The 26,694-nt window shown below is 49.1% G+C and overlaps 1 protein-coding gene across 1 annotated transcript; it reads right to left on the reverse strand.

The window, feature by feature from the left end:
* KEAP1 (kelch like ECH associated protein 1) lies at positions 1-25,092 on the reverse strand. The gene is made up of 6 exons (XM_055003705.1): positions 24,971-25,092; positions 14,225-14,886; positions 9,931-10,616; positions 4,927-5,132; positions 4,269-4,445; positions 1-951 (listed from the first exon to the last, which is right to left on the reverse strand). The coding sequence occupies exons 2-6, from the start codon at positions 14,765-14,767 to the stop codon at positions 764-766; spliced, it is 1,800 nt and encodes a 599-aa protein (XP_054859680.1). The 5' UTR covers positions 14,768-14,886; positions 24,971-25,092; the 3' UTR covers positions 1-763.
* Positions 25,093-26,694: the final 1,602 nt, after the last annotated feature.

The raw sequence follows: 26,694 nt of genomic DNA on the forward strand, positions 1-26,694 counted from the left end.
TAGTACTAATCACAATTTTTTTTATTCACGTGAAAAGTGTAATTCAAAACCCGGTTCATTTCAAATCCTGGTTGGTGTGAGTTCTCCCCCCACCCCCCACCCCAAAAAACCCAAGCAAGGCTTGCCCAGGCTGGTACCTGCAGTTTCCCTCTAGGGACTGATCAAAAAAACAGCTTAGCCAGGGCCACACCTGAGCTTTCCTGTTCCCGTTGATACTGTTACTTACCTGCAGGACATCAGTCACATAAGAACATCCTGTAAGAGCTCTCCCTCCTACTCTGAGCATTCCCTCTATGTATTTATACGGAGAAGGGTATTGGAGTCTATGCTCAAAATGTCTGTCCAACACAGCTTTCAAAGAGGGGTGCTGCCCCCTCCCTGCTGATACGTCAGAAGCAGCCCCCCCCTCAATAGACGAACGCTTGCCGGTTCATTAACTGCAGAAGACCGCAACAATAATGTGCAGCGAGCATGAGCATTAATGCTCTCCTTCTGGTTAGGTCTCGGGTTGTTTCTTCATGGCTTGATGCACTGTCCCTCCCACAGTCCAGAACTAGGCCTGTTCAACAGGCAGAGGCAACAAGGATCAGCAGCTATAACGATCCTGACAAACAGTACACAGAATAAGAGTTATTCATTGCAAGGGTCACCTCCCAGGCAGTTTTAAATAGGTTTGGAAGTTTCACTCTTCCTTGGCACTCTTCCTCGATTCTGGCAGAGGAGGATTTAGCAGCAGCTGCGTCTTAATACTGACTCCCTTCCATCATTTCCCCTCTTCCTGGTTGCTTTTACAGTCACAGTTCTTGTCCATCTGCTTACGGCAGGGCTCCATGGTGATGGCCACCCCCACGCCACTGCGCCCTGAGGTCATGTGCGTCACCTCAGCCCAAGTATCAGTGGTGGGGTCGTAACATTCGACGCTAGCCAGGAAAGTCTCACCATCGTAGCCACCTGCAGGAGGAGCAAACCAGCAATTAACATGGTCACGATCCTGAGAGCCCACGTACACAACCCTCAGGCAACACTAAGTTAGATCGTGAAGAAGCATGAATACCCCAGAAGGTCCTGTTCAATGCTGCCAATAGGTTTTCTACCTTCAACTTTCATTTTTCCAATCAGCCAGATAACAGAAATTATCTAAGTCCATTAAGATAAATTAAGTACAGTGGCTTGCAAGCTGTGGGTGTACTTGCAATTTTTTGACCTTTAAAATTCCATAAATTTGCCAAATAGCACTATTTTATGTGCTGCCTTAAGTTTCAAATGATGCACTTACGTTATCTCACTAAATGAAGCTGAGGTTTGATAGGAAATTGTGTGTGTTATGTGCCGTCAAGTCACCTCCAACCTATGACGACCCGATGAATGAGAAACCTCCAAAACTTCCCATCATTAACAGACTTGCTCAGATCCTGCAAACTGGAGGACGTGGCTTCTTTTACTGAGTCAAGCCATCAGAACTGAACATATTTCACTTTCCCTTCTAATTGCTGAAAACAGAAAAAAACATTTTTCCTCTCATGGTTTCAAAATGTCTAGAAGTTTTGAGTCTCTGGGTAGGACCCAAATTAGGGGGCAAAAAGAAATGCTGTAAAAATAATACAAAACCAGTCAAACTCCATGTTTATACCTTTGAAGCTTTCCCCTATGCTTCCCTAATGGTTGGGAATCTACTTCCCACCAATTTCATTGGGTGCTTCATAGTTACATCACACTCTACATTCTCTGCCTCGCATAATTTTACAAACCTCTATCATGCCCCCTCTTAGCCATCTCTTTTCCAAACGAAAAAGTCCCAAACTCTTCAGCCTTTCTTCATAGGAAAGGTGCGCCAACTGCTTGATCACCTTGGTAGTTCTCTCCTCAAGTCACTCATGTGTAGGTAATCCACCGTGATTTGGGTATATCCATCAGGTTTAGGGGTGACAAGTCCCCTTACCCTCCTGGCAGGAGGCTAGAGACCTGGAACCTATCTGCGTCGCTCTCCTTGCACGTGCTCCTGGCCCGTGTGATGTCACTTCTGGGAAGTTATGTCATTGCTCAGGCCACGTGCCACCCTGGGAGCGCTCCCGTGCTCCATAGCGATACAATTCAGGTCTGATTTGGGCCAAATCAGGCCTGAATCCAGCCTGATTTGGGCTGCTGCGGTACACAGGAGTGCACCCCAGAAGATGCGTTCCCCCCTGGCCAGCCAGGTAAGCAGGGGCAGGGGCTGGGGGCTGGGAGTGGGGATCCCCCATCTCCAGCAACCCTAACCAGGCTTAAACCAATGGACTAGATTTTATTAGATTGGTCTGCAGAAAAATCCAAAATAGACAGTCTTTTCTCACTCTGATTTGCAGCAGATTCAAAACAAAAGAACTTCCTAGGCCATAAAGATGAACAGGTAATTTTCTACCCAGGATATGGTGAGAGCTGCCTCCCAGGTCTTTTAAAGCCAGTTAAGCCAAGAGGGCTATTAACAGCTATTAGCTTCAACAGCTTGTGCTTAACCAGGATTTACCTGCTCACCTGGATATAGAATAGAAATGGAATGGAGGCAGTTATTGTGGATTAGGGATACAATCCCAGACATGCATGCCCCAATTAAACTCACTGGAATTGATTTCTGAATAAATATGCATAGAGTCGGGCTGAATGTGTGACGAAAAATTTGTTTAGTATATTTGCTCTTAAATGTTCACTCCAGCTGTAAGATGACTTGATACACAAGAAAAGGATGTTGGCCTCAGTCAGAACAGCCAGATCCATGCCAAACAGTAGCAACTTCAGGACAAGGACTTCCAGAGGGGTAGCCGTGTTGTAGGAAAATTAAACAGAAGCCCAACAGTACTTTAAAGACTTAACAAAATCTGTTCCACTATAAGCTTTTAAGAGTCAGAACTCCTGTTATTGGACTCCAGAACAAGAACATGTTGTCTTTTAAGTATACCCACCACGTTAACAAAGAAGACAGAGCACAATATTATGGATTGCACATCCATGATTTTTCCAAAGAGAAATTTGTGAGAGTTTTGGCAACTGTAACCTTGTACCCAAGATTTACCTCCACCAGCAAAAGCTGGCCAAGTCAGCTCTATGCCGAGTAAAAAAAAGTCCGACTCCTGAACATTTCCAGGCTGCTCAAACCAAGCATATGTAAAAATGTTGCTTATGGGACAAGTGCACAGTATTACATCTGGGCCACAAAAATGAGAAGCACAAATACTGGACGGGGGATACACTTCTGGGCAGTAGTATATGTGAAAGGGATCTTGGGGTAAGAGTGGACTGTAAACTGAATATGAGCAGTCAGTGTGATGCGGTGGCAAAAAAGACTAATTCAATCCTGGGTTGTATCAAAGGGGCCATAGTGTCGAAATCACAGGAGGTCATAGCCCCTCTCTATACAGCCTTGGTCAGGCTGCACCTAGAGTATTGTGTGCAGTTCTGGAGGCCTCACTTCAAAAAGGATGTGGACAAAATCGAGAGGGTGCAGGGGAGAGCGACAAGAATGATCAGGGGTCTGGAGACTGAGCCCTACGAGGAAGGGCTGAGGGCCTTGGGAATGTTTAGTTTGGAGAAGAGGAGGTTGAGGGGGGACATGATTGCTCTCTTTAAATATCTGAAAGGCTGTCATTTGGAGGAGGGCAAAGAGCTGTTCCAGTTGGCAGCGGAGGGTAGGACGCGAAGCAATGGGCTAAAACTACATGCACAAAGGTACCGGCTAGATATTAGGAAAAACTTTTTCACGGTCAGAGTAGTTCAAAAGTGGAATCAGCTGCCTAGGGAGGTGGTGAGCTCCCCGACTGGCAGTTTTCAAGAAGAGGCTGGATGAATACTTGTCAGAGATGCTTTAGGCTGATCCTGCACTGGGCAGGGGGTTGGACTAGAAGGTCTCTATGGCCCCTTCCAACTCTATGATTCTATGAATGTTCAGAAGTGCATGATGATGATAATGATGAAGTCCTGTACATACAGTGTACTTGTGTGCAGGGGCAACATGCTCAGAGGGGTTGTGAGAACAAATGCACTGGCCCTATCCCCTGAAGAAATGGTCCTGGGGAAAGGCTCATGTCTACCCAGCTTGTACACGTTTCCCACTGTAGCCATGTACAGTGAAAGCTTGAGTTGGGGAGGGAAGGGGGTCAGCACACACTCAGCTGCAAGTTTGGTTCTTTGTATGGGACTAGCACACTTCTGCACATCATGCGTGTCAACGGCCAGAGTTAGCTGCCACTAACTTGCTGCCATCTCTTCTTCCGGCTGTGCCCCCTCTCCAGCCTTACCCAGCACGTAGATCTTGCCCTGGTGCACAGTGACCCCCAGAGCACTCCGCCGATGAATCATGGATGCCACAAAGGACCAGGTGCCCGTCTCCACATCGTAACGCTCCATGCTGTTCAGCTGGTCCGTGCCATCATAGCCTCCCATGGCGTAGATACAGTTATTCAGGGCGCAAACCCCTGTGTAATAACAGAGCAGTATTATACTCGTGCTGGTCTCTCTAGGGCAACACCCACAGATGTGTGCCCAGGACATCCCATTTCAAACCTCAACTGCAAAGTCTTTGGAATCGTTGGTGTGTGGGTGGCTTTTCTGGGGCCCTCAAGATTCCTGCTGTTTAGTGGCATAAAGCAGTTAAAGAGACAGAATGCACTGTCTGATGGCCTTACTAGCATATAATCTTTGGTACTGAGAAAACCTGCCATTCAGAAAAATGGCCATGGAAGTGGCCGACAGTTCCCTGGCTCTCCCCTATGCTGCATCTGGGGCTTCAGCCATCTATTTCCCTATTTCAACTCGGTCCAGAATTCCAGTCCAGAAATCAAACTTGGGAGAGAGAACGTGCCTGCAGCTAGGTGTACTCTGGTCTCTGTGCAACCAGCAGGGAAAGCAGCCGCCACAAGCGAAGGCTGATCCTTGGCCACATTTCCCATCACTCACCTGCTCCACTTCGGATGCTTCTCATCGGAGTGATCATCTCCCACTCGTCCCGCTCTGGGTAGTAGCATTCTGCCGACCTGAGGCGGCACGTGCCATCATAGCCTCCCACTGCATACAAGAGGCGGTTCAGTACGGCCACCCCTACGCCAATCCGGCGCGTTCGCATGGGTGCCACTAACTGCCATTCATCACGTTCCGGGTCATACCTGGAGGAAAAGGAGGAGCCACCATAGGGCCAAGCTTAAAATATGCATGGCAAGAAGTCAGGTGAACAGGCCAGAAAAGGGGTCAGCACTTGGAGGCCCCCCCCCCTTGAATACTGCCATGAAACCACAAAGAAGGCTGCATGGAGGGAGTGCAGGTTGGATCTGTGGTTAAACCCTCCACCATCTGGCCCCACCTCTAAGGGACCATTGATAATGACAAGAGTTATGACTAGAGAGTTACAGATTACACCTGTTCAGCTTCAACCAGGAACACCACAGATCAACAGGGCTGCAGAACAGGAAAAAGCAGGCACAAAGAAGCCACAGAACCTGTTGCCAGCGCCTCCTCCCGAGGGCCACCAAATAACACAAGCAATGGAAGCAGATGTGCACAGTATTTTTGTATCAAGCTTTAGCAAAAAGAAACACTGCTAACAACCAGCACTCGAAACCCAGTTCGTGTTTTAAAACAAAATCCTCGATTGCAAAATGCCCAGAAAAAACTGCTGTAGTGTAAAGTTTACAATTTTGCGTACTCCATTATATTTTCCACGGGCTCAGGAGAATCCCTCAATTTCCTCAGGGCCTGCCTTAGGATTGCAGTTCAGTTCCACTTCAATTTCCATTGCTTTGAACCTTACAATATTCCACCCCTCCATTTGCTCCTTTGGGAGATATACTTGATTCTACCTTACAATTATATTCAGGGCTCACTGTGTATCCTGCATGCTTACAATGACACCACTCAGACCTGGAACCCGGTCGTTAGAGCACACTCTCGCTCTAGAAAAGAAAGAGCCACATGTGTTTGTCTTCAGAATCATCTGGGTGGGTGAGGCACACCTGGGGTCAAAGACAAGAACATGCACTTTCGACCAGCTAAGGGGAATCTGCTGAATCCTGTTTACTGGCAGAATTTTCAAACTATCTTATCGTTCCTATGTAGGATAAAGTAACAAGAGTGCAGCGTTCCAGAGATCTGCGTTTTGCTCAAAATCTAAAGCAGCGGTGAGGAAGGAACGTGCAGAGAAAAGGTGAGCTATGACCGTTTGCCCTGCGCAGGAGGGAGGAGAAAAGTGTAACGTGGTGGAGCTGTTGCGTTGCTCCAGAGGTGGCTTGGGAAGAACTTCCAGCAGGTGCTCAGTTCTCACCACTAACCGCCATTCGCTACCTGCTGTCACCAATGCAGAATCTTAAGGAAAGCTAAACAGTATTGACAACCAGCACACACCTCACAAAACAAAAGGAAGCTGTGCTGATCTGCGTAACGCGGAGGTTTCTGTTTACATACGGAGTATGCACAGAGTTCTAGAATGCCAAGCTCCACAAGACTTAACAGTCTAGGAAGATTAGGGTGGGGGTAAGGGACAATGACCAGGAGTTATTGAGTGATTCCACACATGTTGGATAATGCACTTCCAATCCTTTTTATAGATCATTTGGAATGGATTTTGTTGCATGTGGAACAAATAATCCACCTCAAACGATTGATAAAGTGCATTGAAAGTGCATTATCCAACGTGTGCGGAATCAGCCATTTGTCTGATAACAATCCCTTTTGCCTTATGAGGAACATGGGGTGGCAAGTGCCCTTTGCTCCTCCCTGGATTTCCTTCAGGGTTGGCAAGTGGCTTGGAGGGTCCACTTTTCATCCCATCCAGGGCTCTAGGCCAACTATCCCTTTTATTTTTTCAAAATTGGTCTCCAGCACTTGATAGATCTGGAGATATCGGGCAAAATGCGCAAGCTTTATTCTGCCCCATCACCTCATGAGAAATCAACCCACTCCCCTCTTGTGCTGTTTTTGCCAATGGGAGAAGTTGTGGCTACGAGTGACACGCTTGCTCCATCTCTCCCCAACAAACTGCACAGTCTGCAAAAAGAGGTGAGATAATCGTGAAAAGACACTTCCTCTGATCCTCCTCCAACTTTCTGCAATAATCGCCGGAGGAAAACACAAAGCAACTGGCAGGCCATGCAAGAGGTCAAGGCTTGATTTGCCTACTAGGCAAGCCAGGCTGTCCAAATGTAGTAAGCTAAGGAAACTACAGGCCGGTCAGTCTGACTTCTGTTGCTGGGAAGATATTAGAACAGATTTTAAAGGGATCAATCTGTAAGCATCTGAAGGACCACTCAGTGATCCGGGGAAGTCAAAATGGTTTTGTTCCAAAGAGATCTTGCCAGACCAACCTGGTTTCCTTCTTTGATCGAGTGACCAGCTTACTGGATCGGGGGAACTCTGTTGACGTGATTTATCTGGATTTCAGTAAAGCTTTTGATAAGGTCCCCCATGACATTCTGATGGGCAAACTGGAAGACTGTGGAGTAGACTATAAGACAGTTCAGTGGATAGGGAACTGGTTGGAGGACCGCACTCAAAGCGTGGTGGTCAACGGCGTTTCATCAGATTGGAGGGAGGTGTCCAGTGGGGTGCCACAGGGCTCAGTTTTGGGCCCGGTACTTTTCAATATTTTTATCAGTGATCTGGATGAAGGAGTGGAAGGGCTGCTCATTAAATTTGCTGATGATACCAAATTGGGAGGTGTAGCAAACACCCAAGAAGATAGAATTAAAATTCAACAAGACCTGAATACTCTGGAGAAGTGGGCAGCTGTGAATAGGATGCAATTCAACAAAGACAAGTGCACAGTATTACATCTGGGCCACAAAAATGAGAAGCACAAATACTGGATGGGTGATACACTTCTGGGCAGTAGTATATGTGAAAGGGATCTTGGGGTAAGAGTGGACTGTAAACTGAGTATGAGCAGTCAGTGTGATGCAGTGGCAGAAAAGGCTAATTTAATCTTGGGTTGTATCAAAGGGGCCATAGCGTCGAAATCGCAGGAGGTCATAGCCCCTCTCTATACTGCCTTGGTCAGGCCACACTTGGAGTATTGTGTGCAGTTCTGGAGGCCTCACTTCAAAAAGGATGTGGACAAAATCGAGAGGGTGCAGAGGAGAGCGACAAGAATGATCAGGGGTCTGGAGACTGAGCCCTACGAGGAAAGGCTGAGGGCCTTGGGAATGTTTAGTTTGGAGAAGAGGAGGTTGAGGGGGGGACATGATTGCTCTCTTTAAATATCTGAAAGGCTGTCATTTGGAGGAGGGCAGGGAGCTGTTCCAGTTGGCAGCGGAGGGTAGGACGCGAAGCAATGGGCTAAAACTACATGCAGAAAGGTACCGGCTGGATATTAGGAAAAACTTTTTCACGGTCAGAGTAGTTCAAAAGTGGAATCAGCTGCCTAGGGAGGTGGTGAGCTCCCCCTCAGTGGCAGTTTTCAAGAAGAGGCTGGATGAATACTTGTCAGAGATGCTTTAGGCTGATCCTGCACTGGGCAGGGGGTTGGACTAGATGGTCTGTATGGCCCCTTCCAACTCTATGATTCTATGATTCTATGATATGGCAACTTTGCTTCCCCTTCAGTTCCAGATGGAGCGGATTGCTCCTCTACCCTTCCCTTAGTGGCTTCCCTGCCTCACAAATAACAGTTCTGTTTCCTTTTCTCACTCACAAGAATTGTGGCTTTTCAGGGAAGGAAGTTCAGACAACTTCATTACAAAGGCAAGCAGGGAACAGTGGAAGGGGCTTCCTGGGAGCGGCTGCCTTCCCAGCGCCCCCACAGAATGCAGGTAATTCCACCCCCCATTCCTAAACACAAAACCGCGGATGCTCTCTGCATCAGAGCCACTTGGAGCCCACTGGAAGTTCGGAACAGCAACTCAAGAGAGTAAACTCAGGTTTGAGTTGAATCCAAATACGCTATTAAATATTCTACCAAGTAATATTACAAAAGAACAGGGAGAACTCTTCCAGTATATCGTGACAGCTGCGAGAGCGATATAGACAGCAAAATGGAAGAAAAAGTGGAAAGATTTCTTTGATTACCTAGCTCAAAACTACGAAAAACGAAGAGTAGTGAATACGGAAATAAAGTAATCATAACACAGAGACCTTAAAAATGTTCAATATAAACTATGGAAGCTAACTAATTAAAAAACTATTGAAGTTTAGGTATAAGCAATCAAGAGGGAGAAGGGAGAAGAGAACCAATACATAAGCAAGTTGTGTTACATATTCTGAATATACTTTTCTGTTGTCGCTTAAATGTAGCTCAAATGGAGTGCTTTGTATTCTGTATAAGTTTCTATGCACTTTCTATTGTTATTTCTAATTTTTTTCCAAATAACCCCCCTTTTTTTTAAAGAAAGTAAATAAAAAAAAACCTACTAAGCATCCGTCCACTATGCAGGTCAGGAGAACGAGTAAAAACCTGACCGCCTTTTTGAGAAGAGGAAGAGGCTCCGGGAGATTAATTTAATGGGAGTCTACTGTTGTGTCCCATCTGCTGAGATACTCTGGAAAGTTAAGACTTGGAAACAGCAAGGAAGCTTTGCATTAGTTTGGGAGGAGAGAGACAAGAATACATTACACGCCCTCGTCATGCCTGGCGTTCATGTATGGAGCAATTTTAATGTGCTCCAAAAGGTGTTCCACATATCTGTCTTGGGGTCAGCATTATGTGCCATTCTGAATCAGCCCCATCATCTGCCCCATAAGGTGCAGTCTGAAAAAGATATCAATATACCTACTCTGCATTCTCCTGCCTTCTGGGTCCAGCAAGGCAACAAGTGGGCAAAGCTAATGGGTCCATGGCTTGAGCACAATTCTAGGACCCCCTTAGCAACCTCAGCCATTTGGCCCTTTCAAAATGTGATCCCACAAACCAGTCCAAAGGCTAGAATTTGGGGGCTCAAGTCAGGAATCCCCTCCCAGCACGCACGATTGGCCCCTCACCTCTCCACGCTGTTATGATGAATGCACCCATGAGAACCACCCACTGCGTAGATCAAGCCATCGATCACACCGATGCCAATCCGGTTCCGGGGTACGCTCATAGCAGCACAGGGGGACCACTGGTTGTTCATAGGGTTGTAGCAGTCTATGGCATTCGAGTCCATGTTGCCGTCTTGAGAGTTGTTCCTCCCACCCACCGCATAGAACAGTCCACCCACCACACAGCCAGCCAGGCCACTGCGGGGCACTTGCAAGTCAGCGAGTCGGATCCAGGAGCCATCGGAAGGGTTGTAGGCCTCCAGGTAACTGAGGGACTGGCGGTAGTAGCCCCCTGCAGAGTAGATAAGCTGGCCGACTTTGGGCGCCCGGCAGGGGGCATCTTTGGTGGGCTTGTGCAGAGTGAGGTCCTGGAAGATCTTGGCCAGGTAGTCCTTGCAGCGGGAATCCGACTGGAGGATCTCGCACTTCTGCAGCTGCATTTGGAGGAAATGCGGGGTGAGCGAGTGGCAGCGCACGGCCTTGAGCAGGGCCTGGACGTAGAGGCGCCGGTTCTCACAGTCATATTTCACCCAGTTGATGCAGGCGTGGAAGACTTCGGACTCGCAGCGCACGTTCAGCTCATCCCGACTAATGAGCGTCACCAGCTGGCAATGGGAGAGATTGAAGAACTCGTCCTGTTTCGACACCTGCGAAGGGGGAACAATTGTGAGCGTGTCCACAGCCCCGCCAAAAGTCTGCAGTGGGGAGAAAACCCCAACCTGGCAAGTTTGCGGCAAGCATTTCTACATCAAGGGAGTGAACTCCCCCGTTATCAGAAGAATGTTGTTTGGTTAAGCCAAGATGTATCTATCACTTCAACAACAGGGGGCTCCGCCGAGTAAATGCTACACCATAGAAAGAAAAACCTCAACGGTCTACAGAAATAGTTACATGTAAATTTTTATAAAGTTTTTTTTGTAATTTTTATAAAGTTCAGTCCTTAATACAAAGTGCTAAAGTGCTGATAAATAATCCATAATAAATATACCATTCAATAAATATCCAATAAATAATTCAATAAAGATACATGCAATCCCGAACAGAAAGTCCAACCGGTTTAGTTTCTCCTATCAGAGAAGCTCCTTCTGGAGCTTTTACACTTGAGATGTTGTATGGAACGTCTCTTGTCCGCTGGATCTGTTGTGCAGATGTTAACGTCCTTCTGGAGCAGTGGGCCGTCGGCTTGGAGACGGGAACCTAAACTGCTGGGGCAATTCATACAAGATATTCATGAGCCTTTGAAAAAGCATTTGCCGAAATGGGGATATCAGGCTCTTCCGCCCAATTTTTGGCCTTTGGCTGTAACCACTGGACCATGCTGCCTTGTGAAGAAGCACTTTGTATTATGCACTGAACTTTATAAAAATTACAAAATTTACATATAACTATTTCTGTAGATCTTCAAGGTTTTTCTTTCTATGATTTGGTTAAGCCAAGCAAAGAGGCAACGGAAAGGAGGCCTTCCTGGTAGGCAGCTCAGCCTTCAGGTGGACACCCTCGTATTTCCCCTTAGAAAAGAGCAAGAATCCAGCGGCACCTATAAGTCTAACAAAATTTGTGGTAGGGTATGAGCTTTCGTGAGCTACAGCTCACTTCTTCAGATAAAGCTAGAACATGAGTCCATCTGTCTATATCTTGGAGAATGGAGTGATTGCAGAAGCCGAATGACAATTATTCTACTGACCAGCAACAAAGGGCTCTAGAAAGGGGAGGGTGGGTGGGTGGGCATTCCCTCCTCCTCTGTCACTTATCCCGGCTGGATGAAAACGGCGGTGGGGGTGGGCGGGCATGGCCACCACCTCAGTGCCTGATCTGAGCCAAGTGAAGGGGCAGGCCTTGCCACCTGCTCTGTGCCTCATGCTAGCCAGGTGAAGCGGGGGTGGGCATTGCCACCTGCTCCTCTCCTGATCCCGGCTGGGTGAAGAAGGGACTAGCATTGCTGCTTGCTCCGCACGATTCCAGCAGGTTAAATGGGGGGGTTAAATGGCATTGCCTCCTGCTCTGCACCTAATCCACGCCACGTAAAGGGGGCGGGCATTGCCTAATGCTCCGCTCCTGATCCCAGCCAGGTGTAGGGAGTGGGCATTGTCATCTTCTCCTCACCTGATCCTGGCCAGGTGAAGGGAGGCAGGCATTGCCCACCAGCGCCACTCCTGATATCAGCCGGGTGAAGGCGAGGGCGAGCATTGCCACCAGCTCCGTGCCTGATCCCAGCTGCATGAATGCGGGGGTGGGCATTGCCACCTGCTTCACTCCTGATCCCAGCTCGGTGATGGCAGGGTGTGGGCATTGCCACCTGCTCCGCTCCTGATCTCAGCAGAGGGGGAGCAGGCATTGCCACCTGCTTTGCTCCTGATCCGAGCTGGGTGAAGAGGGAATAGGCATTGCCACCTTCTCCGCTCCTGAGCCCAGCCAGGGCTTCCTGCCATGGCATGCTCTCTGGAGGCCTGGCTCCCTCATCTGGGCTCCCCTCCACAGCAGCGCCCTCTGGTGGTTCCCCAGGGTAGGAAGCGAGTTGTCTTGAATACACTGAGCCTTTTATATAGTAGGATAATGAAGTTCAAGACTGTACATCCACCTGGACCGAACTGAGACCTAGACTTCTTGTGTCATTACCAATGCTGATTTCTCCATGCCTAATCCAATCACACCTGCTATTGTCATTCACCAGCGATTGTCATTCACCAGCAACTGTTATTCGGCTTCAGAAATCACTCCACTTTCCAAGATATAAGGAAAGATGGACTCCCATTCTAGCTATATCTGAAGAAGTGAGCTGTGGCTCACGAAAGCACACACCCGACCACTAATTTTGTTAGTCTTATGGGTGCTACTCTTGTTCTCTTCTACTGCTACAGACAGACTAACATGGCTACCCATCTTGACATCCCCCTTCAAGCTGTTTTCAAAAACAGGAAATATAGAGGGCTTCCCTGGAAGTCAAGAAATCAATATGGTTTAAATCGTGGCAGAGCTGAAAAGAAACCTGTAGCTTTGGACTGACCAGAGCTAAACTCTTGAGCTGTTGTCTGATGTGGTGCCAAGTATTCTTGATTAGGAATCCTGGACTTCTGGTTCGTTGGGGAATGGTTGGCTACGATGCCATTTTAGGGTCAAGCTAAACATGCACGTTTTTAAAGGGTTCTCCACAGCCGCACAACAGCTGTGGGGAAAGGCTGTTAAAAAATAAAGGAGAGCCCAAATGGCTCCAGAACACTACTGGAGGGGGGGAGAGAAGGGCTCCTGCCTCCCCTCTCAAGCCATTTCCCAAAAAGGTGAGGGGGAGGGTCTTTGTTTTTGCGGTTCCATGTGGAGTATTCTGTGCACGTGGAGCAGTAGAAACAAGGAAATGACACCCCCTCATACTATTTTGACACAGGGAAATGACTTGCGGGGGGAGGAGCTCTCCCCCCCCCCCAATGTTGGCATTCTGAGGCCCTTTGGGCTTGCCTTAATTTTTTTAACAGCCATTCTCTACAGCTGCTGTGGGGCTGCGGGAAACTCCAGTTGGGTCTGGCGAAGGCAGACCCAACTCTTTAAAAACCTGCATATTTAGTTTGACCCTCAATCTGCTACATGCTGGACAATAACAATCGTGGCCTATCAAAAAGGGATGTGGCAGAAATTACTAACGTACGTGAATTCTGAAGACTCAAAAAACCGTCCCTTTCCTTACTCATAAGTTCCTGTGTGGCTTTTCAGAAAAACACGCAGGCTCTCTCAGTGGAGACCACTCCCATCGTCTCCTCTGAGCCCTGGTGGCCTGTCCATCTCCTATCACCCGCCACACAATGCAGAGACTTTGATCTTTGAGAAAATGAGATGCTCCCCCCAAGACACTCTGAAGTGTATTCAAGTGCACTGAATGGAGGGAGGGACACTGACCATCAAGAAAAGCGGGGCGAGGGAGGGGGACTCTCTCTCAAAAGTGTGAGTACTTGGGAGAGACACGCAGGACTCGGTACTTCTGTTTTTTCACACAGAGACACAAAAGAATTCAGGTTAGCAGCCAGGCTAGTGGGCAGAGAAGTTCAAGCTTTTCTCCCAGCAGTAATCTGGGGCATAACATGGCTAGCTTGATTTAATGGATCCCTTCCGTTCTTCTTCCTCGTCCGTAAATCCAGTCTGAGCTTGTGCAACACCCCCCCCCCAAATGCCACAAGTTCTCAGCCTTCTCCCCAGCAACACGGCCAGAGGACAGAGGCAGCCCCCAACCCATTCCCTTTGCCGCCCCCTCCCGCTGGCACCCACTCACCTCCTCGAAGTGCATGTAGATATACTCTCGCGCCCGCTGGTGCAACTCGGTACAGTCGATCTGCTCCGCAAAGTTGGCAATGCCGATGGCATTGCTGGGATCCAGCTGCTGCACCAGAAAGTCGCAGCAGGCTTTGACCACGCTGTCAATCTGGTACATGACCGCTCCGTTCATGACGTGCAGGACACACTTCTCGCCTACCGAGATGGAGGCGGTGTAGGCGAACTCGATGAGGCGCTCCATCACTTTGGGGTGGATGCCCTCAATGGGCACCACTTGCATGCCTTGTTCCCGGCATTCCATGGTGAACATGGCCTTGAAGACGGGGCTGGAGGAGGCCAGCACCACCTTATGGGCCTGGAAGTCGGCCGGGGGAAGGTTCTGGTACTTGACCCGCAAGGTCACATCGCACAGCTGCCGGCTCAGGCGCAGCTGGTTCATGATGCTGAACGCTTGCTTGGTGTGGTCCTCCAACGTGTAGCTGAAGGTGCGGTTGCCGTTTTCCGAGGGAGTCACCTCCGCCTTGCACTCTGGGGAGTACATCACAGAAGATGCTGCTCTCTCATCACACGAAGGAACAGAGAGAGAAAAGCAAGGCTAGCGCCTACGGCCCGGCTGGGGAGTGTTCTACAGAGTCCCGATAGGCAGCCATGTTTCTACACCTGGACAGAGAGGGAGACTTCCGGTTAGCATCAAATTATTCAAGTTGCTCTGTACACCGGCACACAGCCAGGACGCCGATCCAGCACTTGTTCTGGTTTTAAGGAAAGGACGAGTCTGAAAGACTCCACGGTACTTAAAGCTTAGCTTGCCAGCAGTATCAGTGACGCATGACATCCCTTCCTGGGCCCACATAACTGACAGGTGGGCCCCAAGCTTGGATGCAGCTGGTGGTGGCACAGTGGGGTTGCCAGCTTCAGGGTGGGAAATTCTTGGAAATCTGAGTAGAGCTTGGAGAGGATGGGATTGGGGGCAGCGAGGGACCTTAGCAGTTTAAGGCCACAGAGTCCACCCTCCAGTGCAGCTATTTTCTCCAGGGAAACTGATCTCTGTAGTATGGAGATCAGTTGCAATTCCAGGAGATCTTCAGGCTGCACATGGAAGTTGGTAACCCTTTAGTAAAGGCCAGGGAGGGGAGGGGAGGGGAGTACCTTGCTTGTGGCAGCAAAATACCTTCAACCAGCCTTGAAAAGACACTGCCAGAGATGTGAAAGCGTAAGGGTGTGTGTATGTGTGTGTTTCCTTTTCCCTAAAGATTTCCCCCTAGTTTCTCTGCTGAAAAAACTGAGAAACTTTGGGGAGCACTGGGGAAAAAAAACTTTTAAAAATTATTCTCTTTTTTCGAATGAGAGAAATGCTTTTTTTAAGATAAAGGTTCGCTCACTTAAAATATATTAACAGGAACATTTTTATGTAAGACAATTTACAGCATTAGATCATAATTCCAATGTCTGCTGCAGACATACGCAACTTATTGTTTGCATATGAATAATTTTAGAAACGATATGCTAAATAATTTGTTTGATAATATTTAGTAGAGTTCCCTGTTTTCAGTATCATCAAATTTAACCTGATATCCAGAGGCATTCAATAAACTATATCCATGGGCTATTTTATAAACAATAAAATAGGGTAAGGATTACACACATCTGAAAACAAGCAGAAATCTGATCTGAGCCTGCAGGTTCAAAAAGGTTGGGGACCCTGGACGCAGGACAATACGATAAATAGCTGGGGCATACCTTATTGTGTTGTTCATTGAATGTCCCAGCAGTTGAGCATATTGACATACACCATGTAATCCACCTTGAATCTCAGTGAGAAAGGCGGACTATAAATGACGTAATTAAATAAAACAAAAAAAATGAAATCCAGCCCTCAAGTCAGAGTTGACTTATGGCGACCCCTGGTGGGGTTTTCATGACTAACAGAGGTGGTTTGCCCTTGCCTGCCTCTGCAACCCTGGTCTTTGTTAGAGGTCTCCCATCCAATTACTAACCAAGGCCGATCCTGCTTAGCTTCTGAGATCTGATGAGATCAGTCTTACCTGCGCTATTCAGGTCAGGGCAGGTAAATAAAATAATATTATTTAAATAAACAAAAAGAACAAAAACACTGCTCAGCACTGCACTACAACTTCAAGCCATAGTCAACAACACAAAAAATAAAAAAAATAGCTGCAACAGGACAGCCCTTCCATGCGCAGAGAACGGGAGCACACCATGTGCAGACAGCAATACCCCTCCTTCCTGAATGTGCACCACACAGATGCAATCCTCTAAGCGGGCAAGCAAGCGCCTAAAGTGCTATGTCTGCTTGACCAAATGACCTCCTGAACCAAACCAGAAGCAAAATGGTTCCTTTAACACACACAAACACACACATTCCTCCTCTGTAGACTGAACTGCAACACCTTTTGGAGCACAGTCGTTCCTCATCTGACCGCTGCTCACCTGCTTTCATCCTGGATCGCTCCCACCAAGATGCGCACAACAGAAAAATTCTGACACTGTTGCTTTTGATCATACTTGGGATAAGGGGGCTGGAGCGCATTTGGCCTGAATGTGCTGCAGCTCAGGAAAGAGAGGTTAAGACACTTGACAGACCAGAGACTATCAGCAAGAACCCAGGGAGGCTAGATTGGGCGTCCCGTTGACTCTCTCTAACCTGCACTTACTTTGTTCACCTCTTCCTACACCAACGTGTTTCTTGAGTGGGAGAGATGTCATCTTGGAAACAGCTCCAAACCCAACAAATGGGATTGAGGGAGATCCCACCCCTCCCTGGAATTTAATACTGACACCCCAATATTTCCATTTTTAAACACAGTTCTCTCTGTGGGCCTCTCAAAAAGCCACTCACAAGTTCAGGCAGGAAGAAAGTTGCTAGAAAAACTTACTGCAAAACAGAATAACCAGAACCACACAAGACATGGTGGCTGTGTGGGTTTTACAGGATCTGTTGTATATTCAGGCCGTTTCCTGCCCACGGAGTGGCACAGCACGTGTTATGGTCCCCTGGGAAGGATGCGCCCCGTTATAGTCTCAGCAGAGCACACTTACTTGTCTTTGCTTCACACGGCCCCAACTTTCCTCATTTCTCCTAAACTTCTTCTTGGAGATTCTGGTCAGCTATCATTGTGCCAATTTGTTAACCATCAATCTTTCCTGAATGTCTTTCAACCCTCTCTATCTTATGATACCAAGTCAGTCAACAGCCCTTCAAAGGCAGGCCATGTGACCCTCACTGACAGGCTGGAGAGGCTCAATGGCCCTCTACTATATAAAAGGCCAAGCGTATTCCAGATAACTCACTTCCTACCCTGGGGCACCACCAGAGGGCGCTGCTGTGGACGGAAGCCCAGATGAGGCAGCCAGACCTCCAGATAGCGTGCCGTGGCGGGAAGCCCAGGCTAGGATCAGGAGCAGAGCAGGTGGCAATGCCCGCTCCCCGCCTTCACCTAGCTGGGATCAGGAGTGGAGGAGGTGGCAATGCCTACCCCCCGCCTTCACCCAGCTGGGGTCAGCAGCGGAGCAGGTGGCAATGCCTATCCCCAGCCTTCACCCAGCTGGGATCAGGAACCGAGCGGGTGGCAATGCCCTCCCTCCACCTTCACCCAGCTGGGATCAGGAGCAGAGCAGGTGGCAATGCCCACCCCCCATTCAGCTGGACGGGATCAGGCACCGAGCAGCTTGCAATGCCTGCTCCCCCCTTCACTCAGCCAGGATCAGGTGCAGAGAAGGTGGCCATGCCAACCCTTCATCCAGCTAGGATCAGTGACGGAGGAGAAGTGAATGCCTGCCCGCCTGACCTCCCCTTTCTAGAGCCCACTGTATTTCCCCCCACAACAGGCTTTGTTGCTAGTGAGCCATAAAAGGCTCACCCTTTGGAGCCAAGAATGGAAAATATGCTGCAAGTGAAGTGTAATGCAGCTGTGTGCATTATCTCACAACAAGCAGCCTCATCCACATGGGAGTACAAAAGCCTGGGGGGTGGGCACAGAAAGTGACACAAACGCACACACGCACGCGCGCACGCGGAGAAAAGGCATCACAGGGAAACAGAACAATGGGAGGTGGGAAGCAGTGGAATGGGAGGCCTAGAACCCGCTACGCCAAGGGGTCCTGCTTGTCTTTGCTGAACCAGGGACAGAGGGGGTGATGAAATAGGAAGTTGACATAACTTAAATTGCAAACCTTGATTTTTAAAACTGGAAATCAAACCATTGGCTCTTGAGAGCAGGGTTGCCAGCTCCAGGTTGAAAAATTCCTGGAGATTTGGGAGGTAGAGCACGACAAGGGCTGGGTTTGGGGAGCAGGGGTCCCTCAGTAAGGTATAATGCCATAGAGTCCAGCCTTTAAAGCCACCATTTTCTTCAGGGGAACTGATCTCTGTCACTAGCTGTTACTCCAGAAGATCTTCAGCTACCACATGGAGGGTGGCAAGCCTACCTGAGAGCAACACCAGTTTTGAGGTGCCGGAGACATGAGCTTATTTTCAAAGTAGTCACTCCTGTCACATCAAGTACACTTTTCTAGAAAGTGAAGCACCCCAAAATTAATCTATCCAGGATTCTGGCCCAGCAAGCCCAGAGCTTTTTGCTTGAGATCGACACTACAACTTAAGGTTCTTCTAGACAACTGCTTTGCCACTGGGCGACACTACCTGCCCCTCAGCCTCACCAGATTCTACTTTCTCTGTATTTTCTTAAGGGAGATTCTTTGCCAAATGCCAATGTGGGGGTAAGGTGCAGGAACAGGGTGTTGTAAGGCAGCAACCAGCTATTGGGTACTCCCTTTGGTCAAACCCAAACCAAGGTAACAGCTGGAACCGATAAAGCCCAAGAAAAGAACAGGACACTCTCAAGGCCCAGAAGAACATGCAGAGGCCAAACTCAAATCTGAAGTAAAACTTCAGCTGCAAAGCGCTCCCTGCCCAGAGTTCCACCTTTCCTAGTTCTGCCAAGCGCTTTGGGAAAGTGGGTAGAGCATAATGGCCCAGAAGGGCTGTCATGTATGCCAGCATGCCTGCCAACATTGTGTTATGCATTTTGTGCTGATCATAACGGTCTGCTAAGGTTGTATTCTGTATAAATCATCTGAGAGATGATTGGCTATGCAGATTTTAAAAAATATTCCTTTGGCAGCAGTGCCACCAAAGCGCCCAGAGTGTCAGCGTCTGACTGAAGTAGGGTTGCCCGGCAATGGAGTGTTGGGGGCGGGGGGGGGGGGGTAGCATCCCAGGAGAAAAATTAAAAAAGAAAAATGAGGCTTTGTCTACTTACAGGAAGTTCTTATGATAGAGTTCTAGCAATTCCTAGAGCCACCCTTTCCAGAACTCTATGGTAAGAACTTCCTGTAAATAGACAAAGCCTAATTTTTCTGTTTATTTTTTCTCCTGCTGCCACTTCCAGCAGCAACGGGCAACATGACCTGGGAGGCAGGGCATGGAGGAATCCTGCGCACACGCACAAAAATATTTGAAAAACAAGATATTCCCATTAAAAGCCATCCTAGTAAACAGAGCTTCTGCCTGAAATGTTGAAGAGTTATGCACAACCTCACCCCCTGACATTTTAGGGTTGGCTTCGCCTCCTGTTCATTTGGTGGCTGCGCCCAGCACCATTCCAAAGGTGCCCAGGAAGCCCTGCCATAGATCAACATCATGTGCTGCAAACCAACCAACCAACACCATGTGCTGCAAACCAACTAGCTCTTAAAGCCAGTGTTGTTTTCTGGCAGCCTCCCAATTTTCCGTTTACCTGTGCCTCACTGCTTTGCCCCGCTGTTCCACAAACCAGCTTCCCCCTGATCTTTTCGAAAAGAGTGCAGTCTAAACAAGGAGAGAACTTTATCCTACTGTATAAAAGGCAAGCCATGTTGCTGACGACTCACTTTTTATCCTGGCGCAGGCGCACTCTGGCCTCAACGCTGCTGCGAAGCGTCTACTTACCACCAGGAGTGCTCAGGCCGTTGATTCACCTGGTGGCCTTGCAGCGGCAAGTGGGCACTTCACAGCAGCCCCCAGGTCAGAGTGGGAGGGTGCTGAGGGGAAGAACAGCGGAATATAAATTAATCTTGACACAGGCACATTGCTGGGAGGGGCCTGCTGAATCAACGGCCTCAGCACTCCTCCTTGAGCATCACCTGGGGTCACTGATGAGAAGACAGAAACCCCAGCGGCACTGGACACCTGTCCCTGTTTGCCTGGAAGGAGTCCCCGCTGGATCCCGTGGAGCTTATTCTCCCCTCCCTAAAGAAGCCTGACTGCAAGCCTGAAGGCAGCTTCCCCAGAGTAAGCTCTATTCAATAGTGTGGGCCTTACGTCCGAGTAGACCTTCTTGGGAGTAGGTGTTTACCTTCCTGAACCAGTCTTTACCCATGGACGACTTTATGTTGCATTGTCAAGAGTACGATGCTCTGACGATGTGAAAGTTCAAAATGTCCATGGACCTGAGCACAAGTTAGTTCCCAATTCCGACAACATCTTTACAAAAAACATTGTATCCAAAGAAATCTTTCAGCATTGATGACTGATCGTTATGTTTCATAAAAAATGTTAAAAAATGAGCAACAACACTTTTCTACAGCCCGTTGTATTTTGTCACATGACGGGCTTGGCTGCTAGTTTAAAAATAATAATCACTACTTGCTATAGCAATTACCTTTTTTTCCAAAAGCCCTCTAGTGGTGCGGTGGGGAAACTGCAAGTACAGTGGCCGCTGTTAGAAGAAAGGTTGTGGAAAGCTCCCATAGGAAACCTCCGCCGCCATTGCGCAAGGCCTGGCGTAGGCACGGTGATAAATATTGTCAATCGCAACCCACTCCAAAAACTCCCAACATTGTGAAGTCACCGAGGCTGCGTTCAACACACCTCCTCGCCGGGACGTTTCCCCTCCTTTCCCTAACTGAAAACATTCCCAGGATTTGGGAACTTTCTCGTCATCCACAGATCAGGGAATTTCCGAGTCCTGGGAATATGCACTTACTTGATCAAACAAACGCTGGGTTGGCCACAGCCTGGACTGAGGACATTCTGTTCAGAAGGGAGCAAAACCCAAACAACCAGTTCTTCTGAACGAGCTGCAGAGGACGGAAAGCTTTTGTCCTTCCGCTTGGGTTACGCTAGTATAAAATTGGGACCAAATTGGAAAACAGCCCTATTCCCTTGGACCTGGCTCTAAGGCACACAAACCCTCCTCAGACAGGAGACAATTTCCCAGCTTAGGCCCTACATATTTGAGCTCTAGGTGCCAGATTATACCTGGGAAACCCTTAAGTCTTCGGCTTAGTATCTGTTCCCCAGTTATTTGGAACAGAAAACGTAATATGCACAATTACAGAAAATTAAAGAGGATTTCTTGTCTATAGCTTATATTAAGCATTATGAATGTAATACGAACAATCCACTTGTAAGACTCAGGGGCTAGTCCAGCCTCCTCCTTCTCCTCCACTCTCAGCTACTGTTAAACTTCTGGGTTCTGGAAGCAGACTCAAGTATTCATCAGGGAACTTCCCCCTTCCCCCTACTTTTGCTTATTTTACAAAGTCCTATTTTTTTCTGCATGTGCAGGGAATCACCTCAAGCTCCCCCTTGTTTGTGGGGTGCATCTTTTATAACTGGCGCAGGTCTGGGAAGGGCAGCCACTCTAGTGAAAAGAGGCTTCCTCACTCTTAACCACTTGGCATAGTGGTTAAGAGCGGCAAGACTATAATCTGGAGAGCTGGGTTTGATTCCCCACTTTTCCACTTGAAGCCATCTGGGTGACCTTGGGTCAATCACAGCTCTCTCAGACCTCTCTCAGTCCCACCCACCTCACAGGGGGATTGGCGTGAGGGTAATAATAACACTTTGTAAACCGCTCTGAGTGGGTGTTGTCCTGAAGGGCAGTATATAAATCGAACGTTATTATTAAAACTGTGCATTACCTCTTAGGAAGAATTCACGTGTCCACCTGCTAACAATGCACAAACCTAAAAAGGTGCATTCGGAACCATTTACCAGGGAGCAAATCCAGTGAAGGGGATGGGACTTGTTTCTGAGTAAACACGATTAAGGCAGAGTTGTGGGGCAGTGCTGCAAGCCTCCGGAGCCAGATTCCCACCTCTCACTTCATGGGAACATAATCTGCTCCCTCCCTGAGGCAGGCATCATTGGGATGCAGAAAGCCACACAGGGCAGGATGCGTAGGGCCTCTTTCGGACAGAAGCACAACAAAGCTATAGCTTCTGGATGTCAAGGGACTGGGGCTGTTGTGCAGTCACACAACACAAACGTTTCCAGTCTGAGCTTGGCCAACTGCAGGGGAGGGGAGGAAGAAGTGTGCAGACTCAGCAAGAAAAGACAAGAAACTGTTCAAAAGTTTCCAGGGAACCTTGCCAACCCCCCAGTTCTTGCCTACGAACTCCTGCTGCTGCTGCTGCTGGGTGTTCGATTCCGGCAGAAGCAGGGGAAAGCCGAAAGGCCTTCAGTTTGGGCTGGGGATTTCCCCCCACCTTGGCACATGTTTGGAGCTCAATCAGGCCTGCCAGCCCTTACCAGGAAGCAACTAAACAAAACAAGCGGGAACTCACCCACCCCCCGTAACTATCTAACTAAGAATGTAAATCACAGTGCAATAGCGAATAGTAAATAGACAATATCCTTAACAGCGGCAGGTTGAAATTACAATCTCAGAAGTACAACCACCACAAAAAGGGTATTTTACATCATCATCCTACCAATATTTTATAAAGTGACATGTGCAATGCTAAGGATTAGATACTCCCAAAGTAATGAAAATAATGTACAATCAAAGATATTATTTTTGTTTTTGTTTGCTGATTACCACAACTCTCTTTTTCGATTGCTTAGGCAACAACTAAAAGCAGCTCAGAAATGTCTGTCCATCCATTCAGAGCCAAGGAGGAACTGGCAAGATCTGTCCCAAACAGCAATTCGCCACCTTTCCACAGCCTGGTCACAACTGCAAAGGGTGGGATTCGGCTCCGTAGCCTGGCGTACGCTTGGAAGGCAGGAAGCCCCAGGTTCAATGCTCAGCCTCTCCAGTAAAAAGGAGCAGGTAGGAGGTGCTGTGAAAGGCCTCTCTGCCCGAGACCCTGGAGAGCAGCGGCCAGTCTGAGCAGGCAATATTGATCTCTCGATGGATGAACTCTCTGCAGGGAGCTACACCAGGGGCAGGAGGGGTCCGGAAAGTTTAATGGGAAAGTGACCACTAAATCTCTACCTGATCAATCCATAGCGGCCAAGCTGAAGGGCTCTGAGGTGCTGCATTAGCGTCACATCTGCTTGTTTGCAGTTGCTTGGGGGTCTGGTGCGTTGCTGTTCGGGGGCACGAAAGTGAACTGGGGCCCTGGCTTCTAAAAGGTCTTAAAGGTGCTACTGGACTCTTTTTGATTTTGCTACTACAGACTAACACAGCTTACTCCTCTGGATCTATGGCTTCTAACAAGAAGCCATTTCCCTGCCGTGTCAACATTATTAATGAAAACTTTGCTGACACATCTCAGAGCAGCTCCGCTAGGGAAGCTTTGACTCTGTGATCCACTCTGAGCCTGCTCTGCAGGAAGAGTGGAATATAAATAGAATAAATAAATAAAAATAAGCTGTCCCAAAATACATGGTTAGCCGTCTCCGGTGATTTTAAAGGAGGCTTCGCAGGTGTCCGCCTTTTACCAACTGGTTTGGGTTCGGTCTGGTTGAACTAAACTGGGCCAGCTGGAGGTCGGAGGCTGCTGGAGTCTGACTCAGTTCCATCTGGGGTGTTTAGTTATTATGCTTTAGGGGTTAGATCAGGATGGGCAGCTGTGTTAGTCTGTCTGTAGCAACAGAAAAGATATCTGACTTAGGTATCTGAAGAAGTGAGCTGTGGCTCAGGAAAGCTCATGCCCAACCACCAATGTTGTTAGTCTTACAGGTGCTATTGGACTCTTCTCTTTTCTAATGCTTTTGGGGGCCTTACGGTTTTCAGTTAGTTCCATGTATAGCAAACCAGTCCTTTAAATTAAACCCAAATAAATAAAAAATTAATTGCTTACAAAGGACACAAAGCCACCATTTCTTTAAGCGTTTGACAGACAGCACGCGCAAGACGCGCTCGCCTCGTGGGCGCGGGGGGGGGGCAGCCCGGGCTCCAGGTGGGGGCGGGAGAGGCGAGGGTGCGCAGGATCGGGCCGCCTTCGGCCGCTGGAGGGCCGCGCCGAGGAATCCCGCCCTCTCCTCCAGCGCTTGCCCAGGAAAACTTGGCTAGGCCAGCCTCCACGTCCCCGGCCCCCTTCCCTTGCCAGGTCCGTGCCAGGCTCGCTTGCATCATCAGCCCCGCCGGTGCCCCCTGGAAATGCTGCCAGGGCTCTCGAGGGAGGCGTCTCCGCCCGCTCCTCCCCGGGCAGCAGCGCCAGCGCCTCCCGGACCCGAGCCACCAATCCCAGCCTGCCAAGGCCGCCTTCCAGGAAAAGCACATCCCCAAGATCCGGGCTCACACGCCCCGCAGACGACACGCATCTCCAGAAGCACGTGTGCATGCACCCCCCCCAGCCGCCCCCGCCGCGGAACAAAGGCGCGCGCCCGTCCAGGCCCCCCGCTGAACCCCCTACGCGCCCCCGGAACGCGGCCCGAGCGCGCCTGCCTCGCCCCCGCCGCCGAGCGCGCCCCTTCCCCGCTCCGAGGGCCCCCCGGGACCCAGGCCGAGGCGGAGGCCCCCCCTGGGCGTGCGCAGAGCGCGGCCGGGCCGGGCCAGGCGCCGCTCACCGGTCTCCGGCTGTCCCCGCGGCGTCCCGCCAGCATCGCGCCGAGCGCCGCCCGCGCCGCTTCTCCGCCCGGGTCCCTCCATGGCGCAGGCAGGCAGGCAGGCGCTGCTGTTGCCGCGGCGGGCGGGGAGGAGGCGGCGGCGGCGGAGGAGGAGGAGGGCCGGCAGTCACCATGACTAAGCAGCCGGGCCCGCCGCGCCGCTTCAGAATAAGAGTCCCGCGCCTGGTCCGGCTCCAGCGGGGGGCGGCCCCTGCGCTCGCCCGGCCTTGGCTGCGCGCCTCCTGGCACGCCTGCCCGAAGCCGGCCTTCCTCCGCCGAGGGCGCGCAGAAGCTCCGGGCTACCCCCGGCCTCCTCCTCACTCTCCCCCCAGGCAAGAATGAACGACGTGGGCAGTTATCGCCCTTTCTTGTTTAATTTTTTTAATTTAATTCCATTACACAGAAACTTCCTTAAGCAAAGAGCCCAGTAGCACCTTTAAGACTAACCAACTTTATTGTAGCATAAGCTTTTGAGAACCACAGCTCTCTTTGTCACATGCCTCTGAAGAAGAGAGCTGTGGTTCTCGAAAGCTTATGCTACAATAAAGTTGGTTAGTCTTAAAGATGCTACTGGACAACTACAACCACAGCTTGCAACTTGCAATTACAGACTAACATGGCTAACTCCTCTGGATCTATTACTAAAAAAAGAAAACCAAACAATAACAGGCTTCTGCTCCTCGATCTATGCTCAGCGTTTGATACCGTAGACCATGCCCTCCTGTTGAGGCATTTGGAGCAGAAGGGTATCCTTGGACTGGTTTAAATCATTCCTGTGGAACAGACTCAAAGGGTTGTTGGAGCCCGTCTATCTCCAGAGTGGGAATTATCTTGCAGGGTTCCACAGGGTACAATCTTATTATACTGCTGTTATTCAACCTCAAAGTAAAGAAATCGTTCCTAGCTATGGAATTGGATGCCATCAATATGCAGATGACACTCAGCTCCATATTTTGATGGATCAAGATGGACAGCTGTGTTAGTCTGTCTGTAGCAGTAGAAAAGAGCAAGAGTCCAGTAGCACCTATAAGATCAGCAAAACTTGTGGTAGGGTATGAGCATTTGAGTCACAGCTTACTTCTTCAGATTCTTCAGATATCTGAAGTGAGCTGTGGCTCACAAAAAGCTCCTACCCTACCACAAATTTTGTTGGTCTTACAGGTGCTACTGGACTCTTGCTCTTTTTCTACAACTCTGCATCTTATTATCCCTTGGTACCAGTAGAGGTACAAAGTTGCTGCTTGACAGGTGTCAACTGGCTGAAAGCAAACAAATTGAAATTGAACCCAGAGAAGATGAAAGTGATGCTGGTTGGAAAAGCAGCAATCTTGAAGGACGTTGTGTTTCCAAACTTCAATGGGGTTCAGTTGACCCTGGCTGACTTACTTAAGAGCCTAGGGGTTATACTAGGTCCAGCACTGCTGCTAGAGAAGCAAGTAAATGCTGCTGCAAAAAAGGCCTTCTCCAATTCAGACTAGCCTGGAAGATGGCCCGTCCCTTGACATGGTCAGTCTGGCCACCTGGATTCATGGTGCAGTAACAGTGAGACTAGACTACTGTAATGCACTTTACATAGGTCTCCCCTCAAAGTCAACTCGGAAACTCCAGCAGGTGCAAAATGCTGCAACTCATTTACTTCTAAGAACTAGACAGAGCATGCATATCACTCCCATTCTGCAGTCATC

The sequence above is a fragment of the Eublepharis macularius genome, chromosome 19 (assembly GCF_028583425.1).
Source record: "Eublepharis macularius isolate TG4126 chromosome 19, MPM_Emac_v1.0, whole genome shotgun sequence".
Classification (NCBI taxonomy): domain Eukaryota; kingdom Metazoa; phylum Chordata; class Lepidosauria; order Squamata; family Eublepharidae; genus Eublepharis; species Eublepharis macularius.